Source organism: Lagenorhynchus albirostris, chromosome 10, assembly GCF_949774975.1.
Source record: "Lagenorhynchus albirostris chromosome 10, mLagAlb1.1, whole genome shotgun sequence".
In the NCBI taxonomy this organism is placed as follows: Eukaryota; Metazoa; Chordata; class Mammalia; order Artiodactyla; family Delphinidae; genus Lagenorhynchus; species Lagenorhynchus albirostris.
The window spans coordinates 79,614,756-79,631,379 of NC_083104.1; the positions used below are offsets into that span (position 1 = coordinate 79,614,756).

Below are 16,624 nucleotides of genomic sequence, written 5' to 3' on the forward strand. Positions count from 1 at the left end.
CTTTCCCAGAGCAGAGAACAGTATGACCCAGAGGGAGGTCCTGAAAATAGCTGGAGTGAAGACAAAAATGGGATCCACAAGGTAAAAAAGATTATAGCTAAGGTGGTTCACAGTGCTTCTAAGAAATGGCCTCCTGAAGCGCTCAAATGACTGTAGTGTCTCTCTCAGTTTTTATTTTTAACATCTTTATTGGGGTATAATTGCTTTACAATGGTGTGTTAGTTTCTGCTGTATAACCAGAGATTTTAAATAATATAACAACTATGCTATATAAAATCTTTTACTTTATGACTTGGTGAGATCTAACAGTTTCTCTTAGTTTTTGATTAACAGAAATCCACTTCAGGCAATTAAGATGGATTAGTAGAGTGAGTCGGTGTGATACTTACCTAACCCTTTCCTCCACTGTGCTTAGAATGCCAATCCTCTCCCAGGTCTGCCTATAAAATTAATACCAAAATATCTGCTTATTCTAAGTATTCCTTTTGAAACTTGCTTAAGTATCTAATCTCATTAGAGATTTGGATTTGTGTTTCCTAAACAGGCAGGGATTTGACATGAGTATGAATAATACTATCATACTTTGGGAAAATGATTTAAATTTATGAAGTAAATCACCACCGCAGGAAAGCCATGCAGTCTCCTTGTAGGCAACTACTCTATTGGAAGGAGCTATCAGAAAAGGAGAATAAGTCAGTCCTTGATTCCTCCATTCCTAGGTGACTAATGCCAGGACGCAATATCTGAAATCTCCTATCTTCCACTTTACTCCAAATCAAATAACAGTACCCCACAGAGGGCAGGTATAAACAGAATGTGGGATGTATCTCAAAAGTTTGTACCTTTTCCCTGCTCCAATCCCCTGTGTTCAAAACCTGTAACCTTCGTTCTTCATATAAGAGAAGTTTAGTGAGGAGAAAACTTCTGATTCTTTGCTTGTCCAGAATTTTCTTTCTTTTGCTCTTACACTTAATGTTTTGTTGTTTAGATAATTCTAGTTTCTACTCAGGAAAGTGATGAAATAAAATTTATATTTTAAAGCAGGACAAGAAAATTTAAACAAAAATTCTCTCTCTCTGTCTGTTTGGGCCTCCTTCTTCCCCCTGTAATATGCAATGTGTATCTGCATTATACATTAACCCGACCTCCTCAAAGGTGGGAATGCCCGCTTGATTGTAAAGATCAATTTTTTTCTTTCTTGTGATGACAGCAATGTAACTTCCTAAAAGAATAGCATTCTTTCCCTACTCTGTAGGCAATCATGGAGACTCTCTGCTTGCTTTGTACATGCTTACCTGGACTATGTATCTTTGGTGAACTTTTATGTAAAATGTCAGTATGTCTCAAAAATATGTGTGATCCTTTGTCTCAAAAATATGTGTGACTGTGCCTTCAACTTCTAACAGGTGGAACAGTTCTCAGAGCTTCTGAATCTGTCTTCTAAGTTATAATCCTTAGTTTGGCTCAAATAAAATTCCACCTTTTTTGCTTAACTTGATTGTTAGTTGAATTTTTGTCGACAAAAATAAAGACTAATTTCAATTGTTTTCTAGTAATTAATATTGAATGACAGATGTATGATGGAATCTGATTTTTTTCTTTTGTACATAACACATTTTTCTGGACTCTGGAAGCTTTGAGGTTTTTGGTTTTTGTTTAGTTGTTTGTTTGGAGCTCTAAAACTTTATAAGAATTCATGTATATATGACTCTTTTTTTTTTTGCAATACTCCAACTTTTTGTGAAGTACCCTTCCTTCTGATTCTTGCCCCTATTCTCCTTTCCATTTTGGAAAGTGTTCTAGGTGAATGTTGAAGTTCTGGATCTATTTGCTTAACTTATATTTCCTAATTTTTTAAATCTCTTTGATTTAAAGTACCATGTAGTAACTCCATTTTCCTAACCCAATATTTTGACCTTCAGGAGTGTCTACTCTGATATTTGACATTTCCATTTGTTTTCTACTTTAAGCCAATTTTTCATTCCCAAGAATGCTGATTATTTCTTCAATCCTGTATCTCCTATGAAGGAATCCTTCCTAATATACTTCATATTTGTATTAAAAATCTTCATATACACACACTATTCTTTACCTTTTTATGTTAGAGAAATCTGAAAATTAGAGATAAGCAAAAATAATAGATAGAAACACCCATATTTGCACCACTCAGAAATAAATACCCTGGACTTCCCTGGTGGCACAGTGGTTAAGAATCTGCCTGCCAATGCAGGGGACACGGGTTCGATCCCTGGTCCGGGAAGATCCCACATGCCACGGAGCAACTAAGCCCGTGTGCCACAACTACCAAGCCTACGTTCTAGAGCCCACAGGCCACAACTACTAAGCCTGCGTGCCACAACTCAGTAGTAGCCTTCATGCCTAGAGCCCATGCTTCACAACAAAAGAAACCACCACAATGAGAAGCCCGTGCACCGCAATGAAGAGTAGCGCCCATGTGCAGCAACGAAGACCCAACACAGCCACAAATAAATAAAAATAATTAAATTTTTTTAAAAAAAGTACTTTCCAAAAAAAAAGGAATACCATATCATTATTTTTCTGTGATTTTGATGTCTATCCTATTTTTTGCAAACAAGATCATACTGTTTACACTGTTTTAAAAACTGCTCTTTGAAATCAATAATATCTTGTAGTTCTCTCTTGCTCCCTCTTCACTTTTCTCTCTCACACAAACACTGGTATGTACTCAACGAAATTCCTCAAAATATTCTCCACAGGTTAACTGATTTTACACAAACAATTATCTATTATTGGGAAAAATATATAAGTATGTATATAAATTTTTCAAATTTATTTTGTGAATAGAATATTTACAGTTTGAGATAGAATACACACACAAATATATACATTTCAAAGTAAACAAAAAAAGCAAGTCATGTCTTCAGCCCATTCCTTCTCTCCTTCAGTTTTCCCTTCCCATTCCTCAATATTTCAGACCCTAACCATACGGTATGTGTCAGACCCCAAATGAGACAGGATGGCCTTACGGAGGAGGGTTGCCCAGCTTGGTGGGAAAGAATTTGAGTGGAAAGAGAGGTCATGCATGAGGTGGGGAGACAGCCCCGAAGAGAACTGCGGAAGAATATATGGTCCTATATTCAAACAATGTAATATTATGCAACAATATAAAAAATGTTAATGTACTGATACACACAACGTGGTTGAATCCCAAAATACATTTTGTTTAGCCAAAGAAGCCAAGCACAAAAGCATACATACTGTATGACTCCATTTTTGTTGAAGTTTTAGAATAGGAAAGATTAAGCTATCATGATTTATATCAGAATACTGTTTTTCCACCCCCTGGAATGGATTGATGGACAATGGACATGAGGAAAATTTTCAAGAGACAAAAAAGTTCCACAGTTTGATGGAGGTGGTGGTTACATGAGTGTAAGCGTTTGTGAAATCTCATTCAAATGCATGTTTTAAAACCATGCATTCCATTGCATGCAAATTATATCTCAAGACATTTGATTTCTTAAAAAGGCAAATGTACCTCATTGTCTCTAGAAAATATTTGTTTAGGATCTTGGTATTCATTTAGCCAGACAGTTAGGGACTTACATACTAATATTTGTGCAATTGCTATTTGTGTCTCTGATTATCTGTAAACCTTGTGTGACATGAAGAAACATGAATCAAACTTGGAAAGAGTGTGAAATGGAAAGAAAATGCCATGTGAGCATTCTGTATCTAGCACGGTAAAACTGTGTAGTTATATCTATTCTACTTTGGGGAGCCCTAAGGTTTTTGGAAATACAGACCTATTCTTGGAGCAGAGAGCCCTCCATTTTCAACTTCTTATTTCCCCCTGTGCAGCTCTGCACGTGGCTTCCAATATCAATCATGGTGTGGTGAGAGTAAGCATGCTTCTCCTGGGCTTATCCTCTAAATCAGCTAGCTTTGTTAGATGGACATTTGGATTACCGGCCGAACTGAGTAGTATACAGGAAGATGACTCCCTCTCCCCAAATAATGTCATTTCAGTCCTTTGCAGGTGGTGGTGGGGGGGGAGCTACACTGAGCATTTTTGACCAAAGCAACTTTAGAGTTCCTATCATTCTATAGCTCAGCCCAGTCCAAAGTCTCCTGGGGTGACCTTTATTACTTCCACTTTCAAAGTAAGTAAAAGAGCTGCAGGCAGGCTGTGACTCTCTCGTTAAACCTATTCCAGGAGAGGCATTCAAATGCCAGTGCCTATTGGCAACCCTGTTTTTCCTCCTTCCTAAGAATATTTTCCTAATCCAGGGATGGGTTAGAAACCGGCTGTTTCCAGTCCCTGAAGCCACACCGTTGGAGGCTGACCTCAAGAACAACCAGGTGCAAATTGTCTCTGGAGCTGGGTCTTGTAGGTGCCAGGTCTTGTAGGTTCCAGGAGCTTCCAGCAGCCCCCCTTGGCTCAATCTGGATGGTGAGAGAGAAACATATGGTGATGTGCAGGTGTGTCTGTGGGACATGTGGGTACTAGAAAAAGAAGGGCTTGAGCTCTGAGTCATGTGGTGACAAAATTCCCTTCCCTTTCAGAAGTTAAGCCACAAGAGTATTTGCAGTCAAAATAAATAAATAAATGTATGAATGAATGAATGAATGAAGGGGGGAAATAGTCTGGCTGAGTGGAGTGGACAAATTTTGTGTCTGACTTCATCTCTCAACATTGAACTCAGGGTTTTCGGTTTCAAGAGAGCCCCGGTGAGCAGATGAATCTGTAGATAAGCAAGTGAGCCCACAGGACACAAGAGAACAGTTTACAGTTTTCTACACCTGCTGGGGAACCAGTTTTCAGGAAAAAAAAAAGAAGAAGAAGAAGGAGGGAAGAAAACAAAACCCATTGGGAACGGGTGGGCATTGGTGGTGTTTTTCTCAAGGTCTGTGAGGGAAAATAGCCAAAAACCTGTGTATAAAAGTATGTCTTTGAACACGGGATTTTTGTTTTCCAAGAACTTTCACTTGGCTAGCTTCTCAGCACCTTCTCCAACAGAGTACCTCATTGTCAGAGTGAACATTTTGTGCTTCCACCTGCTCCACTTTCTGCTCTGAAGAAGATGGCGGGTTTTCCCAGCTTCCTTCCTGCTGGCTTTCTCCCCACTCTTCTCCTTCTCCAGGTGTCCACGTGGTGCTCCCCAGGTCAGTGTTCTCCCTCATACTTTTTATTTGTAGGTGTGTTTTCAGTGGTTCTTCTCATATAATGGGTCCATCAGTCCCAACTCTGCATCTTCTCAAACGAGTTATTTCTGGGGGAAACTGTGGCTGTGTCTGCTGCTAACAGAAGGCTTGAAGGGTCGGGTGAAGGGTGGGAGTGATCTCCTTCACATCAACACATCTTAATCCTTTGAGCAGACCTCGCAAAACTCATAGCTATAATATTTATCTAAGTCTTTATTGCGTACTACTGATTTTAGCCTGTTTAAATTTGATGTAACTGTTTGTTAAAACATACTTCGTAGGGCTTCCCTGGTGGCGCAGTAGTTGAGAGTCGGCCTGCCGATGCAGGGGATATGGGTTCGTGCCCCGGTCCGGGAAGATCCCACATGCCACGGAGCGGCTGGGCCCGTGAGCCATGGCCACTGAACCTGTGTGTCCGGAGCCTGTGCTCCGCAATGGGAGAGGCCACAACAGTGAGAGGCCTGCGTACCACAAAAAACAAAACAAAAAACCATAAAACTCCCATACTTTGTAATGTTTTCACTGTCAAGAAAACCCAAGTCTGAGTACAAAGAATTTGGACTCAGGATCCCTAAGCTCTATCTGCTTATGATCTTGGACAACCCATCTATTCTTTCTGGGACATAAGTCCTTTCTTCATAAAATAAAAGGTCCCCTCAAGATGAAGTTTTCAGACTCCAGGTTTGAAGAGAACCAGCTATGAAGTCACGATAATGGCATTTTCTGTTATTGTCTCTTTAATTTGAGGTCAAAAAATAACACAAATAAGAGAGAAATACATTTGGGTCCCTACATAAAGAATGCAGGGGGGTCTACCATCTCATCCTGCCCCCCACCCCCATTCATTCCCCCAATTTGTCTTTAATTTTCATGCAGTGTCTGGGTTTTCCGTGAAGGGACCAGCTCAGCCCATCATGGTCCTGCTAGGGGCAGATGCCAGTCTGCCCTGCCAGCTGTCTCCTGAGCAGAGTGCAGCCCACATGCAGATCCGGTGGTACCGAGCCCAGCTCTCCTCCACAGTGCTTGTGTACCAAAATGGACAGGAACAAGGAGGGGAGCAAATGCTGGAGTACCGTGGCAGGACAGAGTTGGTGGGGGACTCCATTGGCAAAGGCGCGGTGGCCCTGCTGATCCAACACATCCGTGCCTCTGATGATGGCCAATATCGGTGTCATTTTAAGGATGGTCATATCTCCCAAGAAGCCATTGTGGAGTTGCGTGTGATAGGTAAGTTAACTGAGCACAGAATGTATGTGTCATGGTGTAAAGCAAAGGGAAGGGTGAGAACATATGGATTCCTAACTTGGCATTTCTTATGATCTTCCATATGTTTATATAATATTTTGCCTTGTAGAATGTCAATTTCCTAAACTGTACAGTGAGGATAAGACTATGTACTCTGCTTTTAAACAATAAAGGAGGCAATCCTTCTGAAGATATATTAGTATCCAAAAGATCACAAAAATTAATTAACTAGTATTAATTCAGATAGGTACTGAGGCCTTCAAATATTTTTGACCCAATCAGGAGAGAGAGACAACTTGTAGAATTAAACTCCTTTCTTCTAACTTTCATTGCCCCTGTTCTTTTTTCTTCTTGGAATGATCTCAAAGCTCTCTCAGTCCAAGTAAAGTGCAAAAGCATTAAGTTGATTTAAAAACTGAATCACAGGTAAGCCTAACTTTGGCCATGAGCAGTTTTGAATTCTGAGCTTCAGTTTGCTCATCAGCCTAGTGAAAGGCAGTTACACCTTCAGCCTCAGGGACTCCTGAATCCCGAGGACCACAGCCCTCAGGCACATGTCTTCTCTCCTCAGGCTTGGGCTCTGCCCCTCACGTTTACATGATGGGGCCTGAGGATCGCGGGATCCGAGTTCTGTGCTCCTCAGGTGGCTGGTTCCCAAAACCCAGGGTGCAGTGGAGCAACATGGTGGGAGTGAAGCTACCATCCCTCTCTGAGTCTCAGACCCAAGATGGAGATGGGCTGTTCTATGTGGAGGCATCACTTGTGGTCACGGACAGCTCTCTGGACAATGTGACCTGCTCCATCCAGAACCCCTTCTCTGGCCAGGAGAAAGTGTCAGCCATCTTCCTCCCAGGTCAGTACGGCACAAACTCCAAGGCAGAGTTGGGTGCATTAAGGGCAAGTAGGAGTGAAGGAAGGCTGAAGGGAGCCTTGAAGAGAGGGCAGGGCTTCCTCCAGGTCAGTCTCTCACTGTGTCTCCACATGCCTGTGTCAGAGCCCTTCTTCCCCAGGACGTCTCCGTGGAAGACAGCCCTGGCTGGGATGCTCCCTTTGCTGGTGCTTCTCCTCATCGGGATCAGCTACACTGGCTGGAGAGAACATAAAGCCAAAGAGAGAGAAGTAAAGAAAAGGCAGGAAGAATCTCATAACACAGAGGAGATGAAGAGAGAAAAAGAAGTGGCACTTAGAGTCAAAAGTAAATCAGGGCAGCAGGTCAAATCAGAGGTTCATGGAAAAGCTGCAGATACAGGTTGTGTAGGGTGGATGGGGAAATAAAAGATTACTGAAGGATCCCAAGGAAAACGCAGGGTACCAAGAATTCTACAGAGCTGGGAGTCCTATGGAAAGGAGAAAATCATGTGGGAAGTTAGGAGGTCTGTGGGCAGTGGTCACGAAGCCTCCAAATTGCGGCTCAACCCACACCATGCCTTTTCACACCACTGTGCCTCAACCTGTTTCTCTTTGTGGAAATGTCTTCCCTTAACTTCTCTTCCTTTTTGTCCTTCAAGAATAGGCTTTAGAAACACCTAAGAAATCTTAAACTCCTATGAAGCATGGGCTCTCCTTCCTGTGTGACCCCATGATACTTCCCATGTTAACGTTTCTTAGTGCCCGTCCTTTTACATTTGACAAATATGTTTGCTAATCTTTCTCACCTACTTAACTATGGGACCCTTAAGAGAAGGTCAAATTGAATTCATTTAGCTACTCACCAAACTTAGGAGCAGCTAAAACCCAGTTTCATGGATTTTATATCTCCTCCTCTTCCAGTGAACCTCAAGGCAGAGCTTGGTGAGTCTTGTTTCTTCTCATGCCCTGTGTAGAAGTTGTTCCCCTTTTCACACCTGTTCTGGGTCTCTCATTGAATGTTGTTTCTTTCAGAAAGGCGAAAGGCATTATACAATGAAGGTAAGAGACTCTGTCATGTCAATTGATGTCCTGATGACCAACAGGTTCTCAGCTCCCTATCCTTAGAGGAAAAGACTAAAGGATTGAATGATGATTAGTGGAAGAGAAATAAGGGTAAGGAAGAAAACTTCAAGGCCCCAGATTAATGTCTCATCTTGTCTTACCTCTATTTTTTCTGTTTTAGATTGGAAGAAGGCCTTGCTATATCCTGGTACGTAACTCTATGGACCTAGTCTTGCCAAGTGCCTCTGGTATTCTGAGCATAATAAGCAGAGTCATAAACACACACACACACACACACACACACACACTTGAAAGTTGTGAAAATTTATTTGGTATCACTCTGTAGTATTTTGTATTTGGAGGCTCAAATAATCAGTTGTCTTCCAGAGCTAATGATGAAGGAGAAATAATGGCTGCCTGGTCAGTCCCACCACATGGCTAGGGTAGGACTCAGCAAGAATTGTTAGCTCATCCACTATGAAGAAGGAAGGGACAGAACTCAGAGTGATTTTGATGAATAAAGAGAGATTTGGGAACAATAAAGACTATATTATATCAGCACTTCTATTCTACAAATAAAGTTTAAAAGAGCAGGAAATGTATTATATTTTATATTTGGAAAAATATATTAACTATGATTTCACTTATTTTACCTATTTGAAATAAAAAAGTAAAATTCAATATATAGGGAGAAGGTTTATGTGTAAAAAAGTTGAAAAACAACTTTTAAAAATATTTGAATATGATTTGCAAAAATATGTTTATCTGGTGGTGGGGAAATTGGCTATATTTATACCTTCTAAAATTTGTCCATGTATTCTGTGGGTTTATAACTTGTGTGTGTGTGTGTGTGTGTGTGTGTGTGTGTGTGTGTGTGTAATATAGAGTTGGACCTCAAAAGCACACCAGGTCATTTCTTGAATATGTATCTGTGCAAGTTTTATATGCCAGACATTGTGCTAAATGTTGGTGGTACAAACTATTATACTCTAACCCTGTGAAACAAAGTCCATTGGGGGAAGTAAGCCAGGAACCAGGCAACTACACACAGCCTGATAAGTGCTTTGATAAGAGGAGGTCCTCCCCACGGATTAAAGTTGATTAAGCAGTTTCTATTGAGTTTTCTTTCATGAGATACTGAAAAATAATCCCGTGTTTCTAAAGGAGTGAACAAAGTACTAAGAATGACTTTTGACTTTTAGTTCCAACTCTACCAATTACAGCTGAGAAATCAGGTTCTTTTCTCTTTTTTGAGCTCAGTGTCCTTATCTCTAAGACAAAAAGACTGGAATACATGATCTCAGATGTCCTCCTTGACTCATATATTCATAGATTCTATGCATCTGAGTGCTACACTTCTGACAGGAGCGCAGTTTAGTGAGAGACCACAGTGCTGCTCCAATCAAGAATTATGGATATGTCCTTATCTGCCTATTGTCCCAAGACTTTATGAGAATACCCAATCTTTAAATAAAATCACAAGTCCTGTCATAAGAGAAGTGGCCACAGGCAGAAGCAATTCTATTTCTCATGAGGAATTTGTCCCTGGAGAAAAATATAAGCAATCTGATTACAATCTGGGTCAAAGTAATAATGGCCCATTTAAATGCCTTAGTCATAAGCTTAAACTCCACTCTGAGGAGATCACAGGCTAGAAAAACTATAAATAAAATGGAATAGAATAAAATTAAATTAAATTTAAAAATACAGTTTATAGCTCTCATAGTGAGGAGGTCCATAAAGGTCTTGAGAGCATAGTAGAGGGACATGTAGAGCATTAGACCGTGCTCCAGGGGTCTCCAAACCTGGCTCAGACTGGAGAATACGCCCCAGCTTCGGGCTGAAATATGTGATAGTTTCTAGTGTGAGACAGAGCGCAGAAAGCATACTATTTGTCCTGTAGTTTCTGGATACTACCAGAGCTTGAGGGGTTTAGAGGAGGTGAGAATGTTGACAAGAGAAGGTGATGAGTCAGGGAAGGAAGCACCTTACCTCCTTTTCATTCCCTGGGTATGCTTCCGTCCCAGTTTCAACTTGTATTGCTCTTTTTCAGACTGGAGGAAGGAACAGTTCCAACCTGGTAAGTTGTTCTTTATCTTTTTGGCTCCCTTCCAACCTGCCCTCTGAGACCCCGCTTTTCTTTCCTAACATCATCTCCTCGCTGAAAAGACAGGGGCACTATTGTTCTGGTAAAGAGAGGGAAGAAACATCAAAATCATTAAATATTAGCCTGAACTGAAAATTGCTGCTAGGCTTAGCTACTCTGGTCGTGATTCCATTTTCAATATATTGGCACAGCTTCCTCATCTATGGGGTCCACTTGGTTCTAAAACAGAAATTAAGATAGCCCCTCAGCTGAGGAGACCTCAAACTAAGTAAGAAGTGCTCAAAATAGCAATTCAATTGTTCTTTGTAGAGAGGTCAGCTCACTTGGATCCTGTTACTAATTGAGGAACATAGGTCTAATTTGCAGAGGACACGGAAAGAACACCATTCTCCAATAAACACTTCAAGTCACCTGCTCACTCTGGCATTCTGCCAAGACACTGACCTATATAACTGCATAGATAGGTTAAGATAAGTAGCCTAGAACTCAAGATGAGAGCACATCAGCGGCCTCCCAGCACCACCTCCCCCAACACACATGTTCAGAGGGGATGCATTCTATCCCTACTCCTTACACATTTGCTCTGTTTTGTTAAGGTTTCCCTTGTAACAAAACAGTTACAGGGGAAACAGTTTTCTGAAATATATAATGTTGGCCTTTTCCTTTCCTTTTTTTTCTTCCAGCTCTTGTGACTCTAAATCATGAAAACTTTCATCAGGACAATTCTGACCCAGAGAGAGAAGAGAACATCAGAGAGGAAACACGGGTATTATTATGTAATAAGCAAGGAGACGGCAACCTTATCAATCTTGGTCAGAAAGAATTCACTTCAGGGAGACATTACTGGGAGGTGGACATTGAGGACACTGATGAGTGGACTCTAGGCATTTATGAGAAGCCCACAGAGAGGAGTGGGTTACTCAGCCATCTACAAAAGAAGAAGTTCAGCGTCTTAGAGAAGAAGGGACGTGAATACAGGGCTCTCACCTGTTCTCCCCCAGAAATTTTCCTGGAAGAGCCTCTCCTGATAGAAAAGTGTCCACGAAAGATTGTGATTTTCTTGGATTATGAGGATAGTGACATTTCTTTCTATAACATGACTGACAGAACCCACATCTTCTCTTTCACCCAGGCCAACTTCTCTGAGTCACTCTATCCTTACTTCAAACTTAAATCCATGGAGCTCTCCCCATCTGTACAATATTAAGTGACCTAGAAGAAGAACCTATAAACCATGAAGATAGTAGCCCATTCTCTGTAAGCCCTAGGACCACTGATTATGAGGCCTCTTGGCTTAAGGCTCCATGAAACTGCATGACCATAGTTTCTAACCACATCAGGCAGTGTTTCTCAAACAATCTACAGAGAAGAATCTTTTTTTTTCTTTTGGTTATTGTTGTAAATGTTTCTTGCATTATATATCACAGACATACTTTTCTGAATAAATTACTGGAAATAATGAAGTGAGTTAAAAACAGACATACAAGTGGTAATTTTATTATTAGATAAAATATAACTAATGTTTTCTGTTAATTTGCTCTAAAGTTTTGTAATACTATATTTCTGTATTTGTTTCATAAAGAACTAGTAAGAAAGGTTTTATAAATATGCACTGGTCTGAGGATCACACTTTAGTAGCACTGCTCAAGGAATAAAAATTAGATACACTTCCTCACATTTCTCAACACTGAATAAAAATGACAAAAGAGTTCTATTTTCAAATGTTGAAGTAGAAAAGTTAAACTGTAATTTGATAACAAGCTAAACTATATCTTAAATGCAAGGATAATTTGAGAAAGAAAAAAATAAATATCAATCACAATCCAATTCTAACTAATGTGGTGATGTGAACATGATGGAGGTCTGGGAAAACCAGAATCAACTGAGAGCAAATTGAGGTATTTATCCTATTGAATGATGAGAGAGAAAGGTGATTGCTTTGCTTAAGATGTTAATAAGGAGAATGACTGCTTTGTATTCTGGGGAATTCTAAGTATGTCCACCAGCAAAGGTAAGGAAAGGCCCTTCCTCTCCCCCCAATCAAAACTATCTATTGCATTAAAATGAAATGATTAGAGGAAACAGTAACTAATACTTAAACAAGGGTGAGAAGGGAATGTCATCCTACCACCCAGACTAGAAAACCTTGTAAATGCAGTGGACACTGTGTAGAGTACCCACAAAAATCTTTCCCTAGTAATGGGGAATAATTAGCACTAGACTAAATATTGATCCAATATTGATGAACAAATTTAAAAGCAAGATTCTAATGGACCAAATTGTTTACAAGTATCTTAAATTCATTCCAGAGAAAAGCTCAACAGGATAAAAAAAATCACACTGTCTGACATTCAATCAAAAATTACCAGGCAAGGAAAGAAGCAAGAAAATACAACATATAATGAACAGAAAATCAATACGTTAAAATTGACATGGAACTGGTACAGGTATTCAAATTTATAGACATGTTAAAACAGAAGTTATAACTGTATTCCAAATAGTTTAAAATATGTTCAAACAATTCACTAGAGATATACATTTAAAAGAAAGACCCAAATTGAACTTCTAGAAATGAAAAGTACAATGTGTGAGATGAAAATTTCACTGGATATGATTAATGGTAGATTAGTCATTGCATAAATAAATGGTTAGTGAACTTGAAGACATTAATTCAAACTATCTAAAATGAAATGTACACAAAAAAATTTTAAAAATGAAGAGTATCACTGATTTGATGAAAAACTTTAAAGGACCTAAAACAAAAGTAATTAGAGACCTTGAAGAGAGAGGTGTGTGGACAGAAAAAAGATTTGAGAAAATGAGAGTCTAAAGTATATTCTAAATTTGATCATTATAAACTCAAGATCCAAATATCACTCTTAGGGCAATTCCCTGGTGGTCCGGTGGTTAGGACTCCGTGCTCTCACTGCATGGTGCCCAGGTTCGACTTCTGGTTGTGAGAATAAGATCCCACAAGCCACACAGCAAAAAAAAAAAAAAAAAAAAAAGAAAGAAAGAAAAAAAATCACTCTTAGTCTGTTAGACTGCTATAACAAAAACCACCATAGACTCAGTGGTTTGTAAACAGTGTAAATTTATTTCTCACAGTTCTAGAGGCTAGGAAGGCATCCCATTAAGGTGAACAAGAATTAAAGTTTTACAATCTCACAACCACATGTTGAAACATTGTTACATTTTAAAATATATGGAAAATATCTATGGTCATCAATTGAGGCCTCATAAAAACTGCGGAGTCTAGATAATGTATTTATTAAATATAAGAATTCTTTAAATTCCTTAAGTTGAAATTGAACATGCATCTTGTTAAGCTGAATATATTCAGAAGTATCCTTTTACAGTGACAGATATTACCTGTGCCTTATGCACCTGGAAGGACTACAGAGCAGCTCCTGGCACATGAAAAAGCTTCCTGAAGTCTACATCATTTATAGACTCAAAGCCTCTTATACAGACAATACATACAGTATGCACACACACATCCCCACTCACACATACTATTAGAGATAATAAAGAAATTCAGCAAAGTTTAAGATCAACACACAAAATTCAGTTGTATTTCTACGCACTAGCAGTGAACAATCCAAAGATAAAATTAAGAAAAAGTTTTAGTTATAGCAGCATCAAAATAATAAAATACTTAGGAATAAATATAATCAAGGAAGTGTAAGATTACAAATTGAAAATTACAAAATATGTTGGAAGAAATTAACAAAGACATAGATAAATGGAAAGATATTCTGTGTGCATGGATTGGAAAACTTAATATTTTTAAGATGATAATGCTATCCAAAGTGACCTACAGATTCAATGCAATCTTTGTCAAAATGCCAAACAAATTTTTTGAAGAAATAGACAATCTGATTATAAAGTTCAGATGAAAGTTCAAGGGACCCAGAAAAGCCAAAACCATCTCAAGATGGTTTGATGAAGAACAAAGTTGGAAAACTCTCATCTCTCCATTTCAAAACTTACTACAAAGCTGCAGTGATCAATACAGTGTGGTTCTGGCATAAGGATAAACAAATAAGTCAATGGAATTTACTGAGAGTCCAGGATAAGCTCATAATTTTATGGTCAACTGATTTTTGACAAGCATCAAAAAATCACTTCATCCATTTGATAGGAAAAGAATAGCCTTTTCAATAAATAGTGAAGAAACAATAAACATCCACAGGCAAAAGAATAAAGTTGCCCTCTATCTCACATCATATATAGAACATCAACTGAAAATGGATTAAAGATCTAAATGTAAGCATACGTGTAAATCTTGACTTAGGCACTGGCTTCTTAGATATTACACCAAGAGCACAACCAAACAGAGGAAAAATAAATAAATTTGACTTTATTTAAAGTTTTGTGTCTGAAAAGATACTATCAGGGGTTTCCCCTGGTGGAACAGTGGTTAGGAATCCACCTGCCAACACCAGGGATACGAGTTCAAGCCCTGGTCCAAGAGGATCCCACATGCTGAGGAGCAATTAAGCCTGTGCACCACAACTACTGAGCCCGCGTGCTACAACTACTGAAGCCTGCGTGCCTAGATCCCGTGCTCTGAAACAAGATAAGCCACCACAATGAGAAGCCTGCGCACCGCAACAAAGAGTAGCCCAAACTGGCTGCAGCTAGAGAAAGACTGTGCACAGCAACAAAGACCCAATGCAGCCAAAAATAAATAAAATAAATAGATTTTTGAAAAAGAGACTATCAAAAAAGTGAAGAGGCAACTCATAGAAAGGGAAAAAATATTTACAAATTATTTATCAGAGTTTAGTATGAAGAATATATAAAGATTCTTAATGTTAAACAATAAAAAGCAAAGCAATTCAATTTTTTAAATTAACAAATGATTTGAATAGACATTCGTCTGAAGAAGATGTGCAAATGGTCAATAAGCACATGAAAAAATGTACAACACAATTAGTCATTTGGGAAATGTAAACCACAATGTAATATCACACATACCCTCTAGAATGTCTGTCCTATGCCCTCCCTACACCCCCATAAAAAAAAAAGAAAATAACAAGTATTGGAAAGGATGTGGAGAAATTAGAAATCTCATAGAGCTATGCAAGTCAAAACTACAATGATGTATCACCTCACATTGGTCAGAATGGCCATCATCAAAAATTCTACAAACAAATTCTGGAGAGGGTGTGAGGAAAAGGGAACCCTTCTACAGCGTTGGTGGGAATGTAAACTGGTACAGCCACTATGGAGAACAACATGGAGATTCCTTAAAAAACTAAAATAGAGCTACCGTATGATCCTCCTGGGCATGTATCTGGAGAAAGCCATAATTTGAAAAGATAAATGCACCCCAATGTTAATTGCAGCACTATTTACAATAGCCAGGACATGGAAGCAACCTAAATGTCCATCAACAGAGGAATGGATAAAGAAGATATGGTACGTATATACAATGGAATATCACTCAGCCATAAAAAAGAACGAAATAATACCATTTGCAGCAACATGGATGGACCTAGACATTGTCACACTGAGTGAAGTTAAGTGAGACAAAGACAAATATCATATGATATCGCTTATATGTGGAATCTAAAAAAAGAGCAAAAATGAACTTATCTACAAAAAAGAAATAGAGTTATAGATGTAGAAAATAAACTTATGGTTACCAGGGGGTAAGGAGGGGAGGGATAAATTGGGAGATTGGCATTGACATGTACACACTTTTATATATAAAATAGATAACTAGTAACGACCTACTGTATAGCACAGGGAACTCTACTCAGTACTCTGTAATGGCTTATATGGGAAAAGAATCTAAAAAAGAGTGGATATATGTATACATATAACAGATTCACTTCGCTGTACACCTGAAACTAACACAACATTATAAATCAACTATACCCCAATAAAATTTAAAAAAAAAATTATACATTGCTTGTTGCATGAAAAATGGCACAATCACTGTGGAAAACAGTCTGGAAGTTTCTCAAAAAGTTATACATAGAACTACCATCACTCTGTAATTTCACTCCAAGTTATATACCCAAGAGAGATTAAAGTATATATTCACAAAAAATGTGTACAAAAATGTTCATAGCAGCATTTTTCTCAACGGCCAAAAAAGTGGAAAGAACCCAAATGTCTATCAATGCATACACAAAATGTGGTACAGCCACACAATGGCAC

The 16,624-nt window shown here is 38.8% G+C and overlaps 1 protein-coding gene across 1 annotated transcript; it reads left to right on the forward strand.

Annotated features, from left to right (window-relative positions):
* Window positions 1-5,066: 5,066 nt before the first annotated feature.
* LOC132527920 (butyrophilin-like protein 1) lies at window positions 5,067-11,657 on the forward strand. Its single transcript, XM_060163932.1, has 9 exons — window positions 5,067-5,148; window positions 6,064-6,414; window positions 7,004-7,285; window positions 7,427-7,627; window positions 8,203-8,223; window positions 8,314-8,340; window positions 8,525-8,551; window positions 10,397-10,423; window positions 11,134-11,657. The coding sequence occupies exons 1-9, from the start codon at window positions 5,067-5,069 to the stop codon at window positions 11,655-11,657; spliced, it is 1,542 nt and encodes a 513-aa protein (XP_060019915.1).
* Window positions 11,658-16,624: the final 4,967 nt, after the last annotated feature.

Bases quoted from the DNA above. Each gene is read 5' to 3' on its own strand.
- LOC132527920 (XM_060163932.1), top strand. From the start codon at position 5,067: ATGGCGGGTTTTCCCAGCTTCCTTCCTGCTGGCTTTCTCCCCACTCTT. The intron at 6,415-7,003 runs GTAAGTTAACTG...TTCTCTCCTCAG, and splicing joins TGTGGAGTTGCGTGTGATAG to GCTTGGGCTCTGCCCCTCAC. The intron at 7,286-7,426 runs GTCAGTACGGCA...TGCCTGTGTCAG, and splicing joins GTCAGCCATCTTCCTCCCAG to AGCCCTTCTTCCCCAGGACG.